Source organism: Alnus glutinosa, chromosome 9 (assembly GCF_958979055.1).
Source record: "Alnus glutinosa chromosome 9, dhAlnGlut1.1, whole genome shotgun sequence".
In the NCBI taxonomy this organism is placed as follows: Eukaryota; Viridiplantae; Streptophyta; class Magnoliopsida; order Fagales; family Betulaceae; genus Alnus; species Alnus glutinosa.
In genome coordinates this window covers 21,842,596-21,867,352 of record NC_084894.1, presented here as the reverse complement: position 1 = coordinate 21,867,352, position 24,757 = coordinate 21,842,596, and the positions used below count along the sequence as shown (strand labels likewise).

The 24,757-nt window shown below is 35.3% G+C and overlaps 1 protein-coding gene and 1 pseudogene across 1 annotated transcript; both read left to right on the top strand.

Moving 5' to 3' along the window:
• The first annotated feature begins 3,418 nt into the window (after positions 1-3,418).
• LOC133876841 (DNA repair protein RAD51 homolog 4-like) lies at positions 3,419-7,243 on the top strand. Its single transcript, XM_062315083.1, has 4 exons — positions 3,419-3,630; positions 6,251-6,312; positions 6,587-6,721; positions 7,211-7,243. The coding sequence occupies exons 1-4, from the start codon at positions 3,543-3,545 to the stop codon at positions 7,241-7,243; spliced, it is 318 nt and encodes a 105-aa protein (XP_062171067.1). The 5' UTR covers positions 3,419-3,542.
• A 4,001-nt stretch (positions 7,244-11,244) lies between these two features.
• On the top strand, positions 11,245-14,181 carry LOC133878656 (licodione synthase-like; annotated as a pseudogene).
• The last annotated feature ends 10,576 nt before the right edge of the window (positions 14,182-24,757 follow it).

Below are 24,757 nucleotides of genomic sequence, written 5' to 3'. Positions count from 1 at the left end.
TTTTTTTTTCTTTCACTTTCCAAGAACCCAAACAACAAGAGAAAAGGTAGAGAACGAATATATGAAAAGAGACTCAGAAAGGTGGTATATATATGTAGCACTCAGAAGATCATTCACAGAAGGATTAGGAATTTTATCAGAAATAACAGAGTATTTGAAATGAAACTTGTACAATTGTATTGAATGATCAAAGAAACCTTACGATCGGTATTTACATTCTGCGGAAAAGAAATACTATCGACTAACTTGCTAGGAAAGTGAATAACTTGCTGATCGACTAAGCTAACTGTCAAATGAAAGTTAAATACATTCGGTTATAACTGAAAAGGCCAGCTCATTTAACACGTGTTTACATACATGTGAGCCAAATACTCAAGTTATTTAAAAAAAAAAGAAAAGAAAAAATAAAATAAAAAGTTGTGGAAAGAGAAAATCCTCATTAATGTGACTGACATCTAGAGAAAACAGAGACTTAAAAATTTGTTAATGGAGTTAATGGCTTTGTTTGGCAATAAACTTTTCATGTCACGATAATGGGATGCAATCATTTTTTTTTTTTTTTTTTTTTTTCACTTTTAATAAACGGGTCATTATCGGGTCAACCAGTTTGACTTGTATACTTAAAACTTTTTTTTTTCCCAACATTAAGATGTAAATCTAAACAATCATATTGCCTCTATTTTTTTTTTTAATGTCTAAAGAGTAAAGATTAAACTAAAAAAATATTACAAAAGACAAAACAAGTCTTTTTTTTTTTTTTTTTTTTTTTTTTTTTTTTTTTTATTGAGTTAGAATTTAAACAAAGAAATGCAAAGACTAAAAAATAAAATTAGTCGAGTTTTTATTTTTATTTTAAAAAAGTCTTCAAACTTGAAGTTGAACCAAAACAAGTAAACATCAAAACAAATCAATGTTTCATACTTTCAACTGTAGAGTAATATGATTTTTTTTAGTTTAAATTTGTGTTTTTATTTTTATTTTTATAGAGTTTATTATATAATGGGTCAAACGGGTTAGGTTGAGTTGCGTTAGCCTAACACGACTCATTTAATAAACGGATCGAACGGGTCAAGCTGTGTCAACCCGTTATTTAAGTGCGTCGTGTTAGGGTCGAAGGGTCGTTTGACCATTTTAGTTAAACGAATCGTGTCATGGTTGACCCTTAACAAGCTGACCCAAACCCTATACGTGAACCCGTTTTGCCAACCTTAGCTCATGTGCCACAAAGTAGGGTCTTTAGGGTTGTCTTGGACTGCACATCTTATGTTTTTGGTTTGCACTTAAGATAGATTTTAAAGCCTAGCTAAGGCAATAAATTTAGGGGAATTTTTTCTATATTTAAATTAGTAATTAAATAATTTTAATTTTTTCTTTGATGTTTTCCTAACGATAAACAGAATTCATCTATGTCACTAGACATTTAATTTTAACAAATAACATATTTATTGTTGAGCTACATATAGTTCTTTTTATATAGTATAATTTAATTTACACAAAATGAAATTTACTTTATTCTAAAAATGATTTTAATGAATGAACTTACAAGACATATTTGTTTATGAATATATCTCATTTTTGTTACAATAATTTTTTTTTTGAATTTTTCATTTGTTAGTTATATTTTTTAATATTTTTAATCAAATTTTACGTAAATTTATTTTTTAATTCTGCCAGCTCTAAACAAGAATTCTTGCTCCACCACTGTGTATCTCAATAAAAGTAATATATTGAGGATAAAGTCTTATCCTTAATCAAATTCTGGATTACTTTTGTTTTCTAATCCGAATGAAAAATTTCCCAGAATCCTGCTGTTGCTATATATTTGTGCTTCCTCCACTTAAACAATAATAATAATAATAAGGGTTAAATACCTTTTTGGTACCTATGGTTTAAAATCTTTATTTTTGTCCCAAATGCTTTAATTCGTATTACAGATAGTACCTGTATTTTGAGAAAAGACTGAATTGATACTGTTGGGGATAAATCCCACTCAACCCGATCCAAATAGGAGATTCAAAAGTCAAATAAGGTCCAAACAGATAAGAATAATGATCATATCATAAGTCTAAGAAGATATCAGATCAGAAGTCCAAGAAGATATCCAATTAGAAGTCTAGTAAAGGATTAAAGTCCAATTAGAACTCTGACAGCAGTTCTAGATCAACAAGGAGTAGGAGTCCTAATCCAGGTTTGACTCCACCTCTATGCCTATAAATAGGCTCATACCCCAGGTATAAACTAAGACTCAATTTTATGCATAGAGTATTATTTTCTCACAGAAGCTCTAGGTTTTGTTATTTGCAGAGTTATTGAGAAGCGTGAAAAACATCAAAGGAACGTGCAGATTCACACCATACCGAAAACTGTACCAACAGATACATTCGTTAGTTTTTCACTTCTAAATAGAGATTTTGCTCTCACCCATAAATTGGATGGCTGCATCGATTTTTTGTTAAAACTTATTCTTTTAATGCATTGTTTTTTTTTTTGTATGAATCTAAATCTAGGAAATTGACCATATATAAGTTTGCAGATTTAGTGTAGAGAAGGCCAGGTTCTATAGATATGACTCCCACACCACAACTATGTGTGTTCCTCTTAGAGGAAGGCTAATCCTATTGGGACAATGATGGTATGCATTTGCCTTCCAAAGGCCACCATTGTTAAGTTTAAAGAGTATTTGTCTATGATGGACTCAAGTAATCAAAATGGCAAATTTAATCAAGTTACAACATTAAGATGATTTGATTGGGAATAATAGAATTCCTAATATGTCATTAATATAGCTTTTTTATATGTCATTAATAAACAATTTAAAACTCAAAACGCTCGTCGTTAAAGACTACTTACTTTTATATCACATTAAAATATTTTTTTTTTAAATAAAAAACAAAAAATCAGAGACATCGACCGTTTTACCAAAACTTTTTGCTTTATACAAAAGGAGTAAAAGCATCAACAAACAAATCAAAACATAAAATACTCAAAATTACTTTTACCTTTATGCTAAATAAAAACACAATTTTAAACAAAAACAAAAAATACCATCTAAAAAGTTTTGCTGAATAAACTCATTCGCCTGTTTGTTAATACTTTTTCCTTCGTAAAAAAAGTTCAAAACATTAACAAACAATTTTTCTCACAAAACATTAAAAAAATAAAAATAAAAATAAAACTCATTTCATATTCTTATCCCATCAAAACACATTTTCAGCCTAAACACACAAAAAAAAAAAAAAAAAAAAAAAAAAAAAAAAAAAGCTTCAAAAAAAGCTTTAAAATAAAACGTTGTTTTATTAAAATATTTTTTTGAAGTAAAAAAGCGTTTTTTAAAAATATGAAAAACAAAAACATTTGTTACCTTTACATATCGATTGTCGGTCGGTAATGAAATTATGAAAATACCAGAAAAAACACTTCTCGGTTTCAGCGCGGGAGTAAGAGAGAGTGAGCGAGAGGTAAGAGTGAGCGAGAGGTAGAGGGAAAGAGTCCTCAGCTGTAGAAACCTGTGTCTGTGTGGCGGCAAGAGGAGAGTGCGAGAAATGGCACCGTTGAAGGCTCTGGAGCAAGAGTATCCGATTATAGACTCCAACTTCCAGAGCTTCTGTGCTTCTCAAGGCATTTTCTCAGGTCCGTTTTCCCCTTCCATTTTTGGCGCAATTATCTTCTCATCCTCAAGCCCTTCGTTTATTTCCCTCAGAAACTCGCTGTACTCGGATTATATTTCTCTTTTGACGCTTGTCCTCCGTTTGGCCGCCGAGAATATTGAATTGAAGGAAAAGAAAAGAAAATATAAGAAAGTAGCGTTCAAATGTCATGTTCGATTCTTTGTTATAGTTTCTAAAGCATTTTGATTTGGATCAAATACGTATCTTAGCGCTTGAAATTTGTTTCCTTTTCGTAAGAAAAATTCACCATTGACGCAAATTGCGTTAATCCAATCAGGGAATTATTTTCAATTATTTTTATTAATTTTTAAAGCTTTTTGTTTTCAGTTTTTTAATTTTTTTTACATTATGACACGTGTTTAGTCTCGGGAGTTGACACATGGATGACCGTTAGAAACTAACGGAGGTACCGATTCGATCTTTTCCCAAAACCACCGTCTGTGATATGAGCAAAAGATAAAGACTTTTAAATCACATGTACCAAAACCCTATTTAACTCTAATATATAATAGATGTATCATGTGAAATTTAACATAAAAAAAAAAAAAAAAAAAAAAAGACTCAGTGCTATATATTAAAAGTATTTGTAACATAAAATTAATATCCGAATCCTTATACAAGCGCATATTTAAATTCTTACACAAGTGAACTGATAAGCATAACATTACAAAAGTGATCAATAGATATAATGTACGTACAACAAAAAGAACTCTGAGTTGTTAGTATAATAGCACACACATATTGTAACTACTAAATAGAGCATATATTTTTGTTCTTAACATGCTAATATAGAAAGACAAACTAATACACTATATAGTAAAAATGTATTTGTTTGTCTTCCTTACATGCCATTCGTTGATATCAAATGTAGTTCCAAAAAACACCACTTTTCAGCCTACTTATGGTGAAAACATAAATTCATTCATTTCCATTTGGTGGGTCATGAACATAAGTAACATTAAATCTAAGGTGTGTCTCTCCACGGACTTCAAGCTGCATAACTCAGACAGATAACGAATGATCAGGCATTTTCATGTTTCTAAGTTAAAGTCCATGTTTCTAATTTAGAGAAAGGTCATACATAATTAGTATACACATACTGTGGTTGTGCTACAACGTTTACTCCCTTGCAATATAGACATGAAAATGCCTCATTGTACTCCATATTAGTACTTCTGCTACATTTGTTGCATGCCATGTACTATAAATTTTTAAGGCTTTTTAATGTTGGGGAATTCACTGTCAAAACATGTTTGGTTGTAAATTTTAGGTCTAGGGTTAAGTTAGTGTAAAAGCTGATTCAAGACATGGAGAATTCAAGTTTATCAATGCAATCCAATATAGACCTATTTGGAATAAAACAACCATATCTTTTGATTCCAACATCAGATAAAAGTAATCTTGATGAATTTAGAAACCTAACTCAAAGGGCTACAACTTTGTATTTCCCGAATATTTTCCAATTCTAATATTTATTAGGTCAAAATGGGATGTCAATAAATGTCTAAAAATGTGGAAAGAATAACTTAATTGGTTGGAAGCCGTCTGAATGAGTTTTGGATAGAATGGCTCGGTTGCAAGGCGTCCGAACGAGATTTGGACAGAATGGCTCGGTTGGAGCGCGATAATACTGTGTCGAACGCTGCCAGCGAGAACACTCGTTTTAACCTAGCTGACTTAGTTTAAAAACCTTAGTTTTCTCCCAATTTATATAAGTCTTATAACCCACGACTTCTAAACTTGAAGAGAGGCAGTTTCTCAATGGTTTTAGAGAGTTTCTTTAGAGTTTTTGAACCTAAACAACTTCTTATCCTCTCATTGAAAATTCTCTTCATTCAAACCACATGAAAGCTTTCAGCCATCAGAGTTCTTATTTGAAGAAGACGGGGTTCTTTCATGAAAGGTGATCCATATAGAAAAAAGACTGAGGTTTTGGAGTCACTGCGGTGGAAGGTGAACGTATCTTTTACTGGGGTTACAAGATTGAGTCTTTAGAGTTATAAAAAGGTTTTATGAGTAGAACAATTTATAGCATAAGTCTTCTATAGTGTATGCTTTTGGAGTTGGCTGGCTGCCAAAGTGGTTTTACTTTTTGAAGAGTTATTAAAAAATGTTTCTACTTTGCTACCAAAATCTGTGTTAATTTCTCTTACTGTTTTCTTGATTTTGGCATCTGTTTGTTACAAGTTACAACTCGCGGTCTTAATCCAAAATTTCACTTGCAAATAGAGATTTAGCTCTCACCCATAAATTGGATGGCTGCATCGATTGTTTGTTAGAATTTATACTTTTAATGCATTGGTTATTTTTTTATTTTCACTTTTATTTTATGAGTTTGCAGGTCTAGGGTAGAGAAGGCCAGGTTGTATAGATCTGACTCCCACACCACAACTATGTGTGTTCCTCTTAGAGGGGGAAGGCTAATCCTATATAGGGGTGTACAACGGGTTGAGTGGTTGTGAAGGGTACTTTGAGCACGAAGATTGTCCTATTTCTTTTGTTGCAAGGGGAGTATGATTCTATTAGGATATCTGATTAAGTGTTTTGGGTTGCATGACTTGGGATCGATTTTTTATTTCAAGGTGGATTACGCGAGGGACAGTTAACTGAACTTGTTGGGCCATCATCTTCTGGTAAAACACAAGTAAGGAGCCCCTTCATTTTGTGATAGCAGTTGTTTTGCCTGATGAATACTACTTCTGGATCACGTCTCTGCAAATTTATTTGGGTTTTTTGGACATTGTTTTCTTGTGGTACATCTTGATGCGATCATGTCACTTCTCCAAATGATATTTCTAGGCTTTAACACTTTTGGTTGATATTCTCCAAATGATATCATAAGCATTTAAAGAATATTTTTTCTTTTGAATACATTGATATTTGTTCTACAACTTATCCAAAATCTTGCTAATTTATAGCTTTGCCTACTAGCCGCCTTCAATGTTGCAAAGGAGCATATGTGCAGTGTTGTATACTTAGATACAGGCAATTCTTTTTCTCCCCAACGCGTTAAACACTTTATTTGTCGGCGTTCTGACCCTGCCATTGAGCAGGTTAAACATACTATCAATTTCATATTTAATTCTTGATGATTTATTGGAGAGGGATGTGAACTTTCAATTGCCTGAACCAAATCGAAGTCCTTTTCTCGTCTCTATGTAAGGGGGAATTTAAAGGGATTCTCACTAATGTGAACTTACTTTTGTATTCCAGCATAGCAAATTGATTTGGAAGGGCTTACCTATGTTGTTATGCTCATGAGAAAGTGGCATTCTTTTTGCCATAGATTCTATGTTTTGTAATAAACTCAACCTCAGCATATCAAATGTTCTGTTGCCAATATAAAACTTATTAGACTTTCCATATATTTAAATATAACTCTGAAACAGATCATATTTATTATGCAATTTGCTTAAACCTAGTGAGTGGATTTTATTTTATTTTTTGCTAATCAGGAGCCTGATTCTCTGGCTAAAAGGAATGCTCTTTTTTCTTGTTTTTGTTTTAGTATTTTTTGTAATATCTTTCTTTGCTTCTTTTAGGAGGATATCTATTTGTTCCCTTCTGTGTACTGATGCCCATTTTCCATAGAAAAAATGTTTCCTTAATGTATTTATATTATAGGCTTCTTTTCATTTTAGGATATTGGTTTGTCTGGGATCTGTCATGTTCAACTGACATGGGTTTAGCAACTAACGGGATCATGCTTGGTTGGTAAATACAGGATGCGCTTTAATGATTTCTGCCGAAGATATTAGCACATGAGCATAGTCTTGCAGTACTGGAATGCTTTTGCAATCGAATCCTAATTTTAAAATTTTCTTGGTAACTGGAAATCCCAGCTTCTTGATTTGTTTCTGTTGATGCTGTAATTTAAACCTGATTCCCCCTCCTATAAAAGTCAATGGGCCTTACTCACTCTCAAAAGACGCCTTGAGAGAGGAGGGGACACCATGTCTTATAAAGTGCCTAGGTGAAGGAAATCTTAGCGATGCAGGACACTTTAACACGCCCCCTCACGTGTGGCAACTAATGGCCAAACACGTGGACAATAACGGGAGGGAAAGACCCATCATCACAAGAAACCTGTGGCTCTGATACCATGTAAAAGTCTATGGGCCTTACTCACTCTCAAAAGACGCATTGAGAGAGGAGGGGACACCATGGCTTATAAAGTGCCCAGGTGAAGAAAATTTTAACAATGTGGGACACTTTAACACCCCCGAGCTAAAGTATTTGTTTGTAATAGGATTAATGTAGTGGATGCGAAACGATTAAAATTGAGAACAATACTCAAAATAAAGAGGGAAAAAAACTCAAAAGTGTTATTCAAAATGATCCCTTTTTGTCATTTATGTTTCTGTTATATAGTTCACTAGAGTGTACAGATTGTCAAACATTACATCGGAGATTATAATCAAAGACTATAATAAAGGATTATAATGAAAGATTGCAATTAAAGATTATAAATCAATGATTGTCAACTTATTCTTCACTAATCTCTATAAATAAGAAAACATTGTGATTAATCGCGGTTGGACTTTTGCCGGTTCAAGCGGTCTAGAAATGCTTAGGCAACGTGCCCTATATCAAGGATCCAACTCTGGCTAAAGCTAAAAGGAAAATGAAGAAAGTGTGAGTAATTTTTAATTTTTTTTTTTTTTTAAATTTTAATTTTGATTAGTATAGTGTGAGTAATATTTGATTGCAGTTACATATTTTCTCACTGCCATTCCAAGCAGTTGTACTCCTCTCTGTTTATTATAATCTTCCTAGAGGACCTTGATCCAATGTAAATTGTCAATGTATAAACTTATTATTATTATTATTATTATTATTTTTTATGATAAATAAATCATTTCATTGATAAGTGCAAACGGACGCAACCTTAAAAAAAATGTGTCATGCACACTTAATAGAACTTGAAATGTTAATTTTGCCCCTATCAGATGTGTGAAAATACAATTATGCCCTTAATTTTTTTTATTTTTTATTTTTTATTTTAAAAAAAAAACTTTCCCTAGAGATCCATGACCAAGCTGTGGGTCTCTGGGCCCCCAACCTCCCCCTTGACCTTCCTAGCTGCCACTGTTTACTTTGGAGGTATCCCCATCTAGTCCGTAGGCACCATCCTTGTTGCCTACCTCCAATTCCATCCCACTGAAGGCAACCTCTAGCTAGTCAACGACTCTGGCCATACCGTCTGGGACTCTGCCACCGCAAACCTTGGTGTCTCCTCCGCCTCCCTTAATGACTACGGAGACCTTGCCTTAATGAGAAATGGGGCCTTCTCGGTTTGGAGACACACTGCCATGCCATGGAGGTGGGTCTCTAGCCTCTCTCCATGGCCCCTTTTTTTTTTTTTTTTTTTTCAAAAAAAAAAAACTTTTTTTTATTTGATGCAGGGGTTTAATCGATGTTTTGAGTCGTGTATCACACGAGACACATTTTCCTTAGAATTTAACATAAATTCTTGACGAAGGGGCCGGGGTAGTGAAAGAGCTAGGCAGAGAAGAATAATCTGCCCAAGTGACAGAGAAGAATAAGAAATTGATAGGAAAGCAAACAGCAACAAGAAAAAGATAAATGCAATTGAATTTGGAAAAACAAAAAATAACTCCTTACAAATCCTGTATGTTCTAGTGTTCACGTGAGTGTTAATAGTATACTAAAAGTGGTGTGAAATCTCAACTTCCAAAAAATCATCTGATCAGTTATATACATCACCAGATGAAATTATTCACATTTTAATACGACCTTATTAATTGTTTCCTATTTTTATTTAATTAGTAAGAAGTGCACATGGTGGGAGAGTAACACCCGCTCTTATTCCTTTTCATTTTCCTAACACTAATTCTCACCTACATTTCTTCCTAATTTGCATAGGGTACAAAACTTCCTGTACTGTTTTTTACTTGTATTTTCCTGAGAGTATCAATAAAATAATGGAGGATGGTTCTGGTATGTGAGGGCCAACATGAAACTTACAGTACTATAGAGAGTATGAGAGAGAGAGAGAGAGAGAGGGAGATTGGCTGCGTGGGATGGGTCGTCAAGAAACCCGATCGATCTGGGCGGCGTCGGAGATCCGGTCCGGTCGGTGGGCCTGTCTGTGAGAGATCTGGGTGTCGGTTGGTGGGCCAGTTTGTTGGGTTCGAGAGAGAGAGCTGGCACGGCCGGTCTGTGCTGGGTTCGAGAGAGTTAGGCGGGTGGGTCGTCGAGAAACCCGGTCGATCTGGGCAACGTCGGAGATCCGGTGCCGGTCTGTGAGAGAGCTAGGAGTCGATCTGGGCGCCGATCGGTGGGCCGGTCTGCTGGGTTTGACAGAGAGAGCGACGTCGGCGTCAGATCTGGGCGGCCGGTTTGTGCTGGGTACTAGAGAGAGAGAGAGAGCTGGGTGTCGGATCTACTGGTTTTGAGAGACTTCGAGGGAGAGCGAGCGGCGTCGGTGTTGGCAAGGGCGTCGGATTTTTGGTCGAAATGGGGGGAGATTTTTGAGGGAAAGAGAAAGGGGGGAAATTTTTGGGGGAAATGGTTTTTGTTTATCCAACCCGTGATTTTGTCCTCCTATTTTCGTTTCAATTTTTTTTTAATAAAATGGGATTGCCACGTGGGAAAGTGGCGGATGAAAGACGGACAAAGGGCTCATGTGTAGCATTTTTCCTCAAAATGTTGTTCAAAGATGCTCAGTTAATGCGCATCTTAAATGAGCTAGTCTATAAGTCTATAACATTAGTGAGAGTACGTTAATTTAGGTGCTTAATTCGGGTAATGCATTAGCAGCAAGTGAAAAAAATTGCCCAAAAAGAACTTGATTAATAAAAATATATAATTGCACCATTTTAGTCTCTGTGGTATGCCATAATTATTTTTCACTCCCTATGGTTTAAAAAGTTCATGGAAGGTCCTTGTGATTAGCAATAATTACAAATCGACCACTGGAGTCAAATTCTTTTAAAAATTTTAGTAGATTTCGTCAAATGCCACATCAGCTTCACACGTCTCCAATAAGATGGTGACACAAGTCCATCTTAATAAAAAAATATAAATTTATTAATAAATAAATAAATATACTTATTTTTTTTAAAAAAAAAAAAAAAACAAAAAAAAAGAAGAAAAAGAAAACAGTTCCCAGTCCCCGGCGTGGGAATCTCACGCCGCAAGAAAAAGAAAATAGTAGAATATAATGCATCTTCTCCTCCACATACTGCATGCAACTACCCTGCATGGCAGGCCTCCCTTGAGAAATTTGACAGTTCCCAGTCCCCCGCGTGGCCAAAAATCGATCTCATTAATTAAGTAAATTATAGCTAATTAATTATAATAGATATTGGCCTCCCTGCAAGCGCGGTAGGTAAGTAGTACTGCATGAATAAGTTTGTTGCTTTGAAGCCATCGAAAATTTTTGAAACAAACTTAACTCTGTCCTTTTCACATAACTCTATTTAAAAAAGTGTTATTATATATTAATCCAGATAATTAAGGTTGTCTGCATGTACGTTCAAGTTCATGTAAATTATTAGACAACATCAAAGTATAAGAATCTATTATCGATAAAAGTTTTACATCAGAAGCCATGGCAATAGAGCTCCTACTCGTCCTAATCCTTCTTGTAGGGCTCTTGATCTCAACCATATTATTCTCCGCCTTCCATTCAAAGCTCCTACCAAGCCCCATAGCCATACCGATCATCGGCCACTTCCACCTCCTTGGCCCCATCATCCACCAGTCTCTCCACAAGCTATCCCTTCGCTACGGGCCCTTATTTTCTCTCCGCCTTAGCTCAGTTCCATGCATCGTCGCCTCCACGCCGGAGTACGCAAAAGAACTTCTCAAAACCAACGAACTCTCTTTCACTTCACGCAAGCACACCATCGCCATTGACCGTCTCACGTATAACTCTTCTTTTGCATCATTTGCACCCAACGGGCCCTATTGGATCTTCATGAAGAAGTTGAGCGCAAACGAGCTCCTTGGCAGCCGTACTGTCAACGCCTTTATTTCGCTTAGAGAGAAAGAATATCTTCGGCTCTTAAGAGTTTTGGCCGACAAGTCTGAGGCCGGTGAGGCTGTTAATGTTACCGAGGAGTTGTTGAAATTGACTAATAATATAATTTCTCAAATGATGCTTGGTCGGGCCGAGGAGGCTAGGGCTGTGATACGTGAAGTGGTACAGATTTTTGGAGAGTTTAATGTCACTGACTATATATGGTTTTGCAAGCATTTGGATTTGCAGGGATTTGGGAAGAGAATTGAAGACATTCATAGGAGGTTTGATGCTTTAGTGGAGAAGATTATTACAGAACGCGAAGATTTGAGGAAAAAGAAGGGAAATGGAGAAAGAGAACGTGATGGTCGAGAGCATCAAGTGAAGGATTTCATGGACATTTTGCTCGATTTTTCGGAGGACGAAAATTAGGAGATAAAATTGACCAGGGCTCATATCAAAGCCCTGATTGTGGTACGTTCTTCTAATCAAATGGAATCTTTTTACTGTTTGCAATCTTTTTGGTCCTTTTTCTCCCTTATTTTCAAAACACAAAAGAAAAGGCAAAAATACCAAATAATCGCCCTATATTTTTGACCGATTTTAATTTTACATATTTGATTCCATTAGTATTTCTTTTGAAAATATAAATCAGATTCCAAACAACACCTAGAAGGGGGATTAAATAGGTGTATGACAATATAATGCGGAATTAAAAATTTAATCAACCACAAGCAAACAATCACCAAAATATGAAAAACAATAAAGCAGTTGACACAAATATTTGGTGACAAAGTGGAAACACTTTGAACTCAAAGAAAAAAACCACTCCAGGGTAGTCAATCCAGGAAATCAATCCAATAACGAAGAATCCGTGAATCACAAGATGTTAATACCCACAAAATCTTTGCAGTCGTCACACTTTTGAATTACAACAAGTGACCCACTTGTTTGCTTCTCTCCCAGAACCTTTGGAGAGTTTTTCTTCTTGATTTCCTTAACCACAACTCCACTTAGCTTCAATTGTTCAAGGTTGATGGTTAAACAATAACCAAAACTCTAAGAGAGATTTAACATTAATAGTCAAGGTCTAAAACCCTCTCTTAGCACACTAAATTATAGAGTAGAATCCTTAATAAATTTGTGCTTGAAAGTCCATTTAATTAAATAGACCTCTGAATGAAATCCAGTTCGAGTTAGAATAGGATTTCAAAAAAATTCTCCTAGATTTTCAGTACCGTATTGTGGAGCAATTTTGGTATAGTAAATGTCTGAATTAAGGAAAACCTATTTCAAAAATATTTATTGCTTTTGTGTTAGCTTTCTAACATCGCTGATTTCACTACAATTTGATACTTGAGCTGAAAGTTATGGTTCAAATACAAAGATGTGCTCAATCTAAAATTGACAAATCCAATTTTAACTCCACTTGATGAAATTCCAATTTGCTCATTTTCTTGTTTGATTAGGCTTAACCACATCTTCTAGGTCTTCTAATTTGATTTGGATTCAGTCTTAAATGAAATTCTTCATCGTCTTAACCAGTAGACTAAAACTTACAACAAAATAAGTTATAGCACCGAATTTGTCAATACTAAAATCTAATATCTTTGCACATGTACATCCTTTCAAGGATTTCTTTGCAGCAGGTACAGATACAATAGCAATTGCAACCGAATGGGCATTAGCGGAGCTTATCAACCATCCAATGGTGCTCGAAAAAGCTCGTAAGGAGATCAATAATGTTGTCAAGAACAGTAGATTAGTCCAAGAATCAGACGTTCCAAATCTTCCATACATCAATGCCATCATAAAGGAAACATTGAGGCTTCACCCACCATTGCCTATGGTCGCAAGAAAATGCATAGAAGATCGTAGGATTGGAAACTATGTCATCCCAGCAAATAGTTTGCTATTTGTGAATGTATGGGCCATTGGAAGGGACTCCAATTACTGGAAAAACCCATTGGACTTTGAGCCTGAGAGATTCTTGCCGAAGGAGGGTATGGGCATGATCGATGTTAGGGGACAACAATTTCAATATTTGCCATTTGGGTCTGGGAGGAGGAGTTGCCCTGGCATAAATTTGGCCATGCAAGAGCTCCCAGCACTGCTCTCAGCTATGATCCAGTGCTTTGATTTTAAGTTGGTCGGACAACGAGGTGGGATAATGGACGGTGAAAATGTTGTTGTTAATATGGATGAGGGGCCCGGATTGACAGCTCCAAGAGCCCATGATCTTGTGTGCGTACCAATAGCCCGCTTGAGCTCGCTTGATATCCTTCACCCATAAGGAATGCTCTACGTACTGCTCCCCCCCCCCCCCAAATAACTAGTGGTGATTTTTAAGTTTAACTAATTAAAAATGTCTTCTTTTTGAGAGAAATTAGCTTAAATTCCAACAAAAATTAAATAAATGATTATCGTGGTGTGGAAAATAGATGATCATCTTGGTGCATGTGCAATACAATGAATTCAAACAAAAGATATCAATTTCGTTTCTTTAACTATTCAGTTTCTCCATGTTATGGCTTGATTTTAATTTGTGTGTGCATGCAAACTATGTAAAGCGACAGAAGAGTAGAATTCTGATGATAAACTTGGGAGTTGTTTTGATCATTGTTGTGTTTATCCATTTGTGTTGTATTCAGTTGATTAGTAGTTGTGATCAATAATGAGTAGCCAATAGGTAGCAATAGTTGGGTAGAACTATTATTTGATTTATTTGCTTTGTTGTATATTATTTAACAAAATATATGAAATAAATCATCGTTGTTGTTAAAGGTTTATCCTCTAACAGACTTGTTGATGCAGAGATGTGTTGATGCGGTGAATAACTTGTGGCAGAGGTTTATCCTCTAATATCCATCCCCTTGCAAACTGATGGGAGGAACTTCCTTCAATTTGTCTTTTGCTTCTCGTCATGATTTTTTTTTTTTTTTTTTTTTTGGGATTGGCGCGGGCTTTCAAACTGTAGATCTATGACCAAGCTATTAGATTAGTTAGATGAGTTTTAATTTAGTTGTATTTATGTTCAATCTGTTAGATTGGCTCATACACGTGTAATTATCCTATTCGCTTTCCAGTTTGTATATATACAAACCTTATTGTAATATTTCATTTTCGTCGAATGAGATCAGATTCCAATCTCACTCTCTCTCTCTGAGTTCATCTTCTTCCTTACATTCATATTCTGTGATGGTATCAGAGCGTTCAACCATGAACGATTCTTCTGCTATTCCTCCTCCATTCTCCAATGAGAATGCTTCTAGTCTGTTCTTTCTTCACAACGACGACAATCCCGACACTGTGCTCGTCTCTCAGATTTTGACCGGCAATAATTTTAGCACTTGGAGTCGATTTATGGAGATGGCTCTCACTGCCAAAAATAAAGTAGGTTTTCTTGTTGGTTCCATTCCAAAACCATCCTCTACTGATTCTTCTTTTTTTTTCTGCTTGGACGCGATGTAATACGATGGTCCTCTCATGGATCATCAACTCGATCTCTGCTGAGATAGCCAATAGCGTGATCTTCATTGATTCAGCTGCTGCTATGTGGTCCGATCTTCAAGAACGCTTCTCTCAGAGCAATGGTTCCCAGAGTTTTTCAATTGCAAAAGAAAATCTCTGTTCTTGCTCACGGTAACAATTCGGTCAATGCCTACTATACTCAATTGAAGGGGCTTTGGGATGAGTTATTGAGTTTTAGTCCTGTTTCCAATTGTTCTTGTGGTGGATCGAAGGTTCTTGTTGAGCATCATCATCAAGAGTATGTATTTCATTTTCTCATGGGCTTAAACGAGTCTTTTGCTAACATCAGAGGTTAGATTCTTCTGATAGATCCTCTTCCACCTATCAATAAGGTGTTTTCCTTGGTGATTCAAGAAGAGAGGCAGTGAGAACTTTGTGCCACTTCTTCCTTTTTTCATGACACAGCAGCTTTGCTCACCAAGACTGGTCCTTCTTCTTTAAATTCATATCCAAAATAGTCACATTTTCGCAAACCACATCCTCTTTGTTCTCACTATGGTCTTTTACGTCACACTATTGAAAAATGCTATAAGCTTCACGGCTATCCTTCAGGCTATAAACCTAAGCCTCGACCTACTTCCGCTCATCAGGTTTAGAATCTTGTTCAATCTTCCGATTCTGTTCAACTCTCTGTGACTCAAGAGCAATGTCAACAATTGCTTGCTCTCTTCAAGCCACATGACATTCTTGCCAGTTCGCCAACTCTAGTTGGCAGATTGGTTTACTAAACCATTACACGATCGGATCTTTCATATTCGGTTCAATTATTGAGTCAGTTTATGGATTCACCTAGAAAGCCACATATGGATGCCGCATTTCAGGTTTTGAGGTATTTGAAATCTTCCACCGAACAGGGTCTTTTCTTTCCTTTTTGTTCTCCTCTTAAGCTGAAGGCTTTTTGCGACTCTGATTGGGCTGCATGCCCGGATACTCAAAGGTTAGTAACTAATTTTTGTGTGTTTTTGGGTGACTCCATGATCTCTTGGAAATCAAAGAAGCAGCATTCGTTTTCAAGGTCTTCTGCTGGGGCCGAATACCGGTCTATGGTTACTGTGACATGTGAGATTACTTGGTTAATTGCTTTGTTTAAAGATCTTCAGCTCTCTCATCCTCAGGCTGCATTGGTTTTTTTGTGATAATCAGGTTGCCCTTCACGTAGCAGCAAACTTGGTTTTCCATGAACGCACTAAGCACATTGAGTTGGATTGTCATATTGTGCATGAGAAAATTTCTTAGGTTTTAATTCGGACTTTACATGTCAAGTCTGCTCACCAGTTTGCAGACATCTTCACAAAAGCTTTACCTAGACTTGTGTTTCATGATCTCATGTCCAAGATGAATGTTATAAACATATTCCATCCATCTTGCGGGGGGCTATCAGATTAGGTTTAATCTAGTTGTATTTCTGTTCAATCTGTTAGATTAGCTCATATACGTGTAATTATCCTATTCGCTTTCCAGTTTGTATATATACAAACCTAATTGTAATATTCCATTTTCACCAAATGCGATCAGATTCCAATCTCACTTTCTCTCTTTGAGTTCATCTTCTTCCTTACATCCACTCTATACAATCAGATTCTGTTACAAGCTGTGGGTCTCTGGCCCCCCAACCTCTCCCTTGACCTTCCTGGCTGCCATTATTGTTTACTTTGGAGGTATCCCCATCTAGCCCGTAGGCACCATCCTTGCTGCCTACCTTCAATTCCATCCCACTGAAGGCAACCTCTAGCTAGTCAACGACTCTGGCCATACCGTCTGGGACTCTGCCACTACAAACCTTGGTGTCTTCTCCGCCTCCCTTGATGACTACGGAGACCTTGCCTTCATGAGAAATGGGGCCTTCTCGGTCTGGAGACACATTGCCAAGCCGTGGAGGTGGGTCTCTAGCCTCTCTCTATGGCCTTTTTTTTTTTTTTTTTTTTTTATTTGATGCAGGGATTTAATCGATGTTTTGAGTCATGTATCACACGAGACACATTTTCCTTAGAATTTAATAGAAATTCTTGACAGAGGGATTAGTGAAAGGGCTAGGCAGTTTGAGGGGGACATTACGAATTGAGTGGTAGTTTGGGGGGTAAGTGTAGTTTTTTCATAATCTTTTTAATGAACTGGCATCTTCCTAAATTTAGCTTTGACAGTATGAAAATGAAATATATTGTTATAAAACTATTTAGTTGAAAGGGTAGTCCTATTTCCACCCTGGTATCCTTTACATTCTGTCAGTTCACGTAAGTCCAATTATTATGGTATTGACTGCTTTCAGCAAAAAGGGAGAGTTAAGGTTATGCTTCTGAAAACAAGAAAGTAAATTTACCTTCCGATGCATTCAATTAGTGATAGTTAGCTGGCCGGGTAGCAATGCTTCTGCCTTGGAATAATACTGTGAGAGTTGGAAGAGCATCCCACATGTCAGGCTTCTCCTTTCCCGTGATCGTGGAGGCGCGCCGCATGTACGGTGTTTCCGTACTCAAACCCCCATGCGTCGTTCAATCCATTGCTGCATCTTTATTCACTTTATGTGCATAGGCTTACCACTCTCTTTCTCTCTACAACAGTTAATTTCTGGCTCTGCCACTATATGCAAGCATATGTTTTTAACTTAATTAGTATACAAATTTCACAAAATACATAGTTCTGAAAATTCATGTAACCTTTTGTTCTTGTGAAATTCAAAACATGCTAAAATTTATTCTAAAATGAGGATATATATATATATATATAATAACTCGCATGCAAGGAAATTATAAACTAATTAGTGGTAAACTGAGGTGGATAGAACTGAGCACCTGCTTTTGTTGTTGTTGTTGTCCTATCATTTGTTACTAATTCTTTTAATTAATTATCGTTTGTTTCATAAATAGTCTATCAAATAAGCCAAACCTTTGTTGGCCTCTGCCTTATCTATTAATCTCTTCGATCATCTTTATATATATAACATTGTAATTGGAATGGATAGGCTAAATGGATTTTTCTCCCATTAATGGATCACGGATCAGCTGGCTTATACGGAAGAAAAATAAGTTAAATTAGACTATGGTAATCAAATTGCTCATAGCTAGGGTCTAACATTTAAATAGAAAAGAAAATAATAATAAACTTAAAAGGCTATTCATATTCTTCTACCAACCTTACATTTGTCCTATACATTCAATTCTCGAAGAATATTTCAGGAGATATAATACGTTTACAACTCTTGTACAACTTTAACAATTTTTTTATTTTTTTTAAAGAAAAAAAAATCAATCATTGGATATGTAAGACCTACACGTAGGAAAACAGATTCAATAATTAGTTTGAAAAAAGAAAAATGCCAAAAAAAACCAAGTGCACACCTCCCTCTCACATGGGGTTGTGGGCCCCCACCCCATATGAGAGGGTGGGCCCCACCCCATGTGTGAGAGGGGGGTGTGCACCTAGTGTTTTTTTAACGGGATGTATTATTCTTACATCACATTATCCTACATCAATTTTACACCAAGACATATTGGGTGTATAACCAATGTATATGAGACCCACATATATGAGACTCATATGCATGGGTCCCACACCTTATGTGTTTTGGTGTATGATTGATGTAAGGTAATGTGATGTAAAAAAATCATTTCCCTTTTCTAACACTCCTTTTGAAAAAAAGTTAGAGTTGTACAATAATTATTTCTGATAGGGATAATTGCACCACTGGTTCTTGGAGTTGGCTTAAATTATGAATCACTCCCTGTGGTACTATAATTACGAATCACTCCCTGTGGTACTATAATTACAAATCACTCCTTGTACCCGTTTTCCGTCTACCAAATATACAAAGTCCGTTAGTAGATTACAATACAAATGATATTTAGAGGTTGTCTCACTATTTATATGACGTGCCAAACTAACGGATTCTGTTAACTTGGTGGACGAAAAATGGGTTTAGGGAGTGATTCTTAATTATAGTATACTACAAGGATCCTCCATGAACTTTTTGTACCACAGGGAGTGATTCATAATTTTGGCCAACCCCAATGACTAGTGGTACAATTATAAATTTCAAGCACAAGAGTCAAGTTGCCTCCCGTCAATACCTAATTCCAGCCAAGCAAATATGCCCCAACCAAAAATGCACATGTGGGCTTCCACAAATTGAAACAGATCTCGATAAGTGATCTCTAATCAAATTTATCAACCCACTTTACCTATTATATTAGAATATTAATTAAATAATTAAATTAAATTTTATTTATTTATTTATTTTTTTAATGAACCTGAACTTTTGAGACAATTGGCTTGAAATTCATGAAAGGAAGATCAACAGTGGGAACAAGGATTCTGTTCATTTCATTAGGGGTGAAAACTCGGAGCCGATTCCTAGTTATTGGCTAAAATCTGTAATCGGCTGCGGGGCATCTGGTTATTGAAAATTGCCAACCGGCTTCGATAACTAGCTAGCCGGTTAACCGGCTACCCCAGTTGGTACCCAATTATTCGAACCAGGTATTGAAAAAAAAAATATATAATCAGATCAAGAATTTTCTAAGCAACCAAATGAAACCACAAAAAAAAAAAAAAAATTACAATTAGATTGATGGAGATTTAAAACGAAACGAAACATATACTTTGGATCTATACATAGAAAACATGCAAAAAAAAAAAAAAAAAAAAAAAAATCCCCAAATCTAAAAAGATTTTAAAAAACCCAGATCAATGGAGATGGAGACGCGTTCGGCCCCGGACTTGAGCCTTGTGAGGAGCTGAGGAGCTCCGTCTTGATCTCTGATCTGAAGGGCCTTGTTGTTTGCCCAAAGCCTCGTCGTGTGATCGATGAAGACAGAGAAGCGTTCGGAGCCGAACTTGAGCCTTGTGAGGAGCTGAGGAGCTCCGTCTCGATCTATGATATGAAGGGCCCTGTTGTTTGCCCAAAGCCTCGTCGTGCGACGTGTGGAACCAGATGAAACGAAAGTAGATGGAAGGAGATGAAACAAGAAGTTAAGGAATGTGTGGAAGCCAGGCGTGCGACGTGTTAGAGCAGATGAAACGAGAAGATAAGGAATCAAGTGTTGAAAGTAAATGGGGGAAATCAATTGGTTGAAAACAAAGGGAGCAATTCAAGTCAAACTAGGACTTGTTTGGTAACTCATCCACAAAATTTAAATTTTCATTTTCATTTTACTTCTTTCAAAAATATCAAATCAAAAACATTCTTACTTTTTTACACTTTTTACATCACATCAATAATTTATTATTATTATTCAACTAAAAAAACCCACTACAAAACAAAACTTTTTCACTTTTCTATAAAACATTCTCAAATTTTATATTACATCAATCATTTCTTACTACTATTCAAATAAATATTCCAATTCACAATCACTTACCAAACAAGCTCTGAATCTGCGATGTGTGGCTTAGGGATAAAGGATTATTGATTGAGTAAATGCAAAGATCCAAAGGATAAAGGACCGGATTCAGTGGATTGATGGTTTTTATTATTTAAAATATATATATATATATATATATATATATATACCCAGTTCTCCGATTTTTCGATTACAACTGGATATTTTAAAATGCTAAAATTAGTAGGCGGCTCCGGGTACCAAACCGGTTTCCTGGTTACCGGCCGATTATAACCTGCTGGATTTATACCCCTACATTTCATGGTCATGATTTAAATTTAACGCATCTAACAGTGTACATAATATTGTTACATTATTTAAATTTTTTAAAAAGACATGCATATCAATATTGACATCATGTACATACACTGTTAGATGCATTAATTTTAAATCGTTCCTTAGAGGATGCTCGAAATGTTGTTCAAAGATGTGCAGTTAATGCATCTTAAATAAGCTAGGCTATAAGTCTATAACATTAGTGAGAGCCCGTTAATATAGGTACGTGCTTAATCCGTGTAATGTATTAGTAGCAAGTGAAAAAAATTCTCCAACAAGAACTTGATTAATAAAAGGGTTAAATACAAAATTGCCTCATGTGGCTTGCAAACTTTATTTTTTGTCCCCTGAGTTTTAATTTTTATCATAGGTAGTACTTGTGGTATGGAAAAATATGGAAATGATACCTCTGTCCATTTTTCAATCCAAAACTGACCGAAATCCACGTCAGTGCCACGTGGCATCATTCAAAATGCGACACGTAGCCATACTATTTTTTTTAATTTTTTTTTTTAAAAAAAATTGTAGGGGTGGCTCAGCCACCCCTCCTTTTGGGCCACATACCACCTCCAGATTGGCCGGTTTGGGGGTGGCCGAACCACCCACGTGGCCTATGAGGGTGGTTCGGCCACCCCTAAGGCAAAAATAGTTTTTTTTTTTTTTGGTCTTTGTCTTTCCCGTTTGGCCCTTGGGGGTGGCCGAACCACCTCCATAGGCCACGGGGGTGGTTCGGTCTACCCCCAGATCAGCCGGTTTGGGGGCGACTGAACCACCCTCATGGCAAAAAGAATTTTTTTTTATTTTTTATTTTTTTTATTTTTTATTTGTCTTTTTTTGTCTTTCCCGTTTGGCCATTGAGCCACCCTACAATTCTTTTTTTTTTTTTTTTTTTTAATTTATAAAAGCCTTCAATTTTTATTTTTTTTAAAAAAAAAATGTGGCCACGTGCTGCATTTTGAATAGTGCCACATGACGCTAATGTGAATTTTCGTCAATTTTGAACAGAAAAATGGACGGAGGTACTATTTTCATCTTTTTCTATATACAGGTATCACTTATGATAAAAATTAAAACTCAAATGATAAAAAATAAAATTTACAAATCACATGGGTCAAGTAGGTATTTAATCCTTAATAAAAATTGCTAAGTTTAGGGCAAGGTTGTACATCTTAAATGAGCTAGGCTACTTATAAAATAAAATAAAAGAAAAGAAAAGAAAAGAAAAAAAAAAAAAAAAAAAAAAAAAAAAAAAGCTAGGCTATACCACTAGTGAGAGTCAATCGGTTGGCTAGCTCTAGCCTGTAGGTGCATGCTTCATGTACCGCGTGCATTACACAAGCTTGTGAAAAGACTGCTCAACAAGAACTTGGTCAATAAAAGTGGTTAAGCAAACTCTGCTCAGCCGCTGAGTTTTTATCCATTCGATTTTTTTTTTTTTTTTTTTTTATCTGTCATTCTTATTCAGTTTCTCTCCTCGATCAACACGCTTTACCACTGTCATGATCATTAGCCCCTCCGTTCTCTGTCGCTGCTTCCCCCACTTCCTCACCATTTTGGCCGTTGGTGCTGCTGTTTTTTGATTTTTGATTTTATTTTATTTTTTGTTCGCCACATGTGTTCGGAAATAGTTGAAGATCATTTCGAGTGTCATGTTTCTATCTACGTCTCTTGTACTGGAAACTTGGATAGGGTTGAAGGGTCTTATGACAGTCATGCTTTTATTCGCGCCTTGTCTAAATGCCTTCAATTGTAATCACTTTTCTTGGTGTTCGTGCCAAGAATCCAAAGAGCTATGCCATTCTTGTGATGCATTCTCTTCTAGTTTCTATTTACTCTGGTTGTTTTGGAGTTTATTGTCGGGTTGCATAAAAATTTAAAGAAATACTTGTTATAATAGTAATAAAATGTATAAATTTACTTTTCTTTCCGATCATGATGTCAGAAGAAATTAAAGGTGTTAAGTTTGAAACTTTTCCAATGATTTTCTTTAGGGATAATTGTACTACTGGTCCTTAGGGTTGGCCAAAATTAAAAATCACTCCATGTGGTATAAAAAGTTCATAGAGGGTCCCTGTGGTAAACTATAATTACGAATTACTCCCTGAACCCGTTTTTCGTCCACCAAGTTAACAGATTCCGTTAGTTTGCTACGTCATACCTAATAAGAAATCGACGTGTGGCCACCCCAGGCCTAGGGGAGGCCGTGTGCCACCCCCAGACATGGCCAGGCCACCCCCTGTAGCCACTCTTTTGCAATTTTCTATTTTTTTTAAAATAAAAATAAAATATTTTTTAAGTTTTATTTATTCATATTTTTTTTATTGTAATGGACACATGTCGATTTCTTATTGGGTATGACGATGCAAACTAACTAAATCTGTTAATTTGGTAGATAGAAAACGGGTTCAGGGAGTGATTCGTAATTGTAGTTTACCACAAAGACCGTCGATGAACTTTTTGTACCACAGAAAGTGATTTGTAATTTAAGCCAACCCCAAAAATTAATGGTGCAATAATCTCTTACCTTTACGCATGAATGAGAAATTTCATAGCATTTAAAGAAGTTTAGGACAAAGCTATTATTAGCGTTGTTGCGAGGCTGTGCCCCCTGATATTTAAAGCTAGGAACGGTCATGATCTTCTCCTCCACAAACTGCAACCACCCTGCAGGACTCCCTTGAGAAATTTGACGGTTCCCAGTCCCCCGCGTGGCCAAAAATCGATCTCATTAATTAAGTAAATGGGAAAAGTACACATAACCCCCTCAAACTACCACTCAATTGTCAATGTACCCCCTAAACTACCAATTGTGTCAATCTCCCCCCTTAAACTACCAGAAAATGTCAATGTCCCCCCTAAGACCAACAAAAAGACAAAAATGACCCTAATTTTTTTTTGAATAAGACAAAAATGTCCTCATAAATTCAAAAAAATTAAAACTAAAACTAAAAAACTTAAAAAAATTAAAAATTAAAAATTAAATTAAATTAAATAAAAAACGAAAAAAAAATATTTTAAAAAAAAGAACAATTTTTTTTTTTTTTTTTTTTTAAAAAAGTAAACAAAAAATAACTGATTTTTTTTTTTTTTAAAAAAAAATCAAATGAAAAAAAATAAAAAAGAAAAACCAGTTTTTATTAAATTAAAAAACGAAAAATAACAAATTTTTTTAAACAAAAAAACAAAAAATAACTGAAATTTATTTATTTTAAAAAAAATAAAACAAATGAAAAAAAAACCAGTTTTTATTAAATTAAAAAACGAAAAAGAACAATTTTTTTTTTAAAGAAAAAAAAACGAAAAAACAAAAAATAACTGAAATTTATTTATTTATTTTAAAAAAATAAAACAAATGAAAAAAAAAACCAGTTTTTATTTAATTAAAAAAACGAAAAAGAACAATTTTTTTTTAAAAAAAAAAAAGAAAAAAAAAACTGAAAATTATTATTTAAAAAAATAATAAAAAACAGTTTTAATTTTTAATTTTTTTGTTGGAATAATTTTTTGTTATTTTATATTTTTTTAATAATTTTTTTTAGTTTTTATTTTATTTTAATAATTTTATGAAGGGCATTTTTGTCATTAGGGGGACATTGACATTTTCTGGTAGTTTAAGGGGGGAGATTGACACAATTGGTAGTTTGGGGGTACATTGACAATGATGTGGTAGTTTGAGGGGGTTATGTGTACTTTTCCCTAAGTAAATTATAGCTAATTAATTATAATAGATGTTGGCCTCCTTGCATGCGCGGTAGGTAAGTAGTACTGCATGAATAAGTTTGTTGCTTTGAAGCCATTGAAAAAATTTGAAACAAACCTAACTCTGTCCTTTTCACATAACTCTATTTAAAAAAGTGTTATTATATATTAATCCAGATAATTTAGGTTGTCTGCATGTACGTTCAAGTTCATATAAATTA

What these genes read in the sequence shown, in the direction of transcription:
- LOC133876841 (XM_062315083.1), top strand. Translation starts at nt 3,543, where the DNA reads ATGGCACCGTTGAAGGCTCTGGAGCAAGAGTATCCGATTATAGACTCC. An exon ending in CATCTTCTGGTAAAACACAA is followed by an intron (nt 6,313 to 6,586) that starts GTAAGGAGCCCC and finishes GCTAATTTATAG; the next exon opens with CTTTGCCTACTAGCCGCCTT. An exon ending in CTGACCCTGCCATTGAGCAG is followed by an intron (nt 6,722 to 7,210) that starts GTTAAACATACT and finishes TGCTTCTTTTAG; the next exon opens with GAGGATATCTATTTGTTCCC.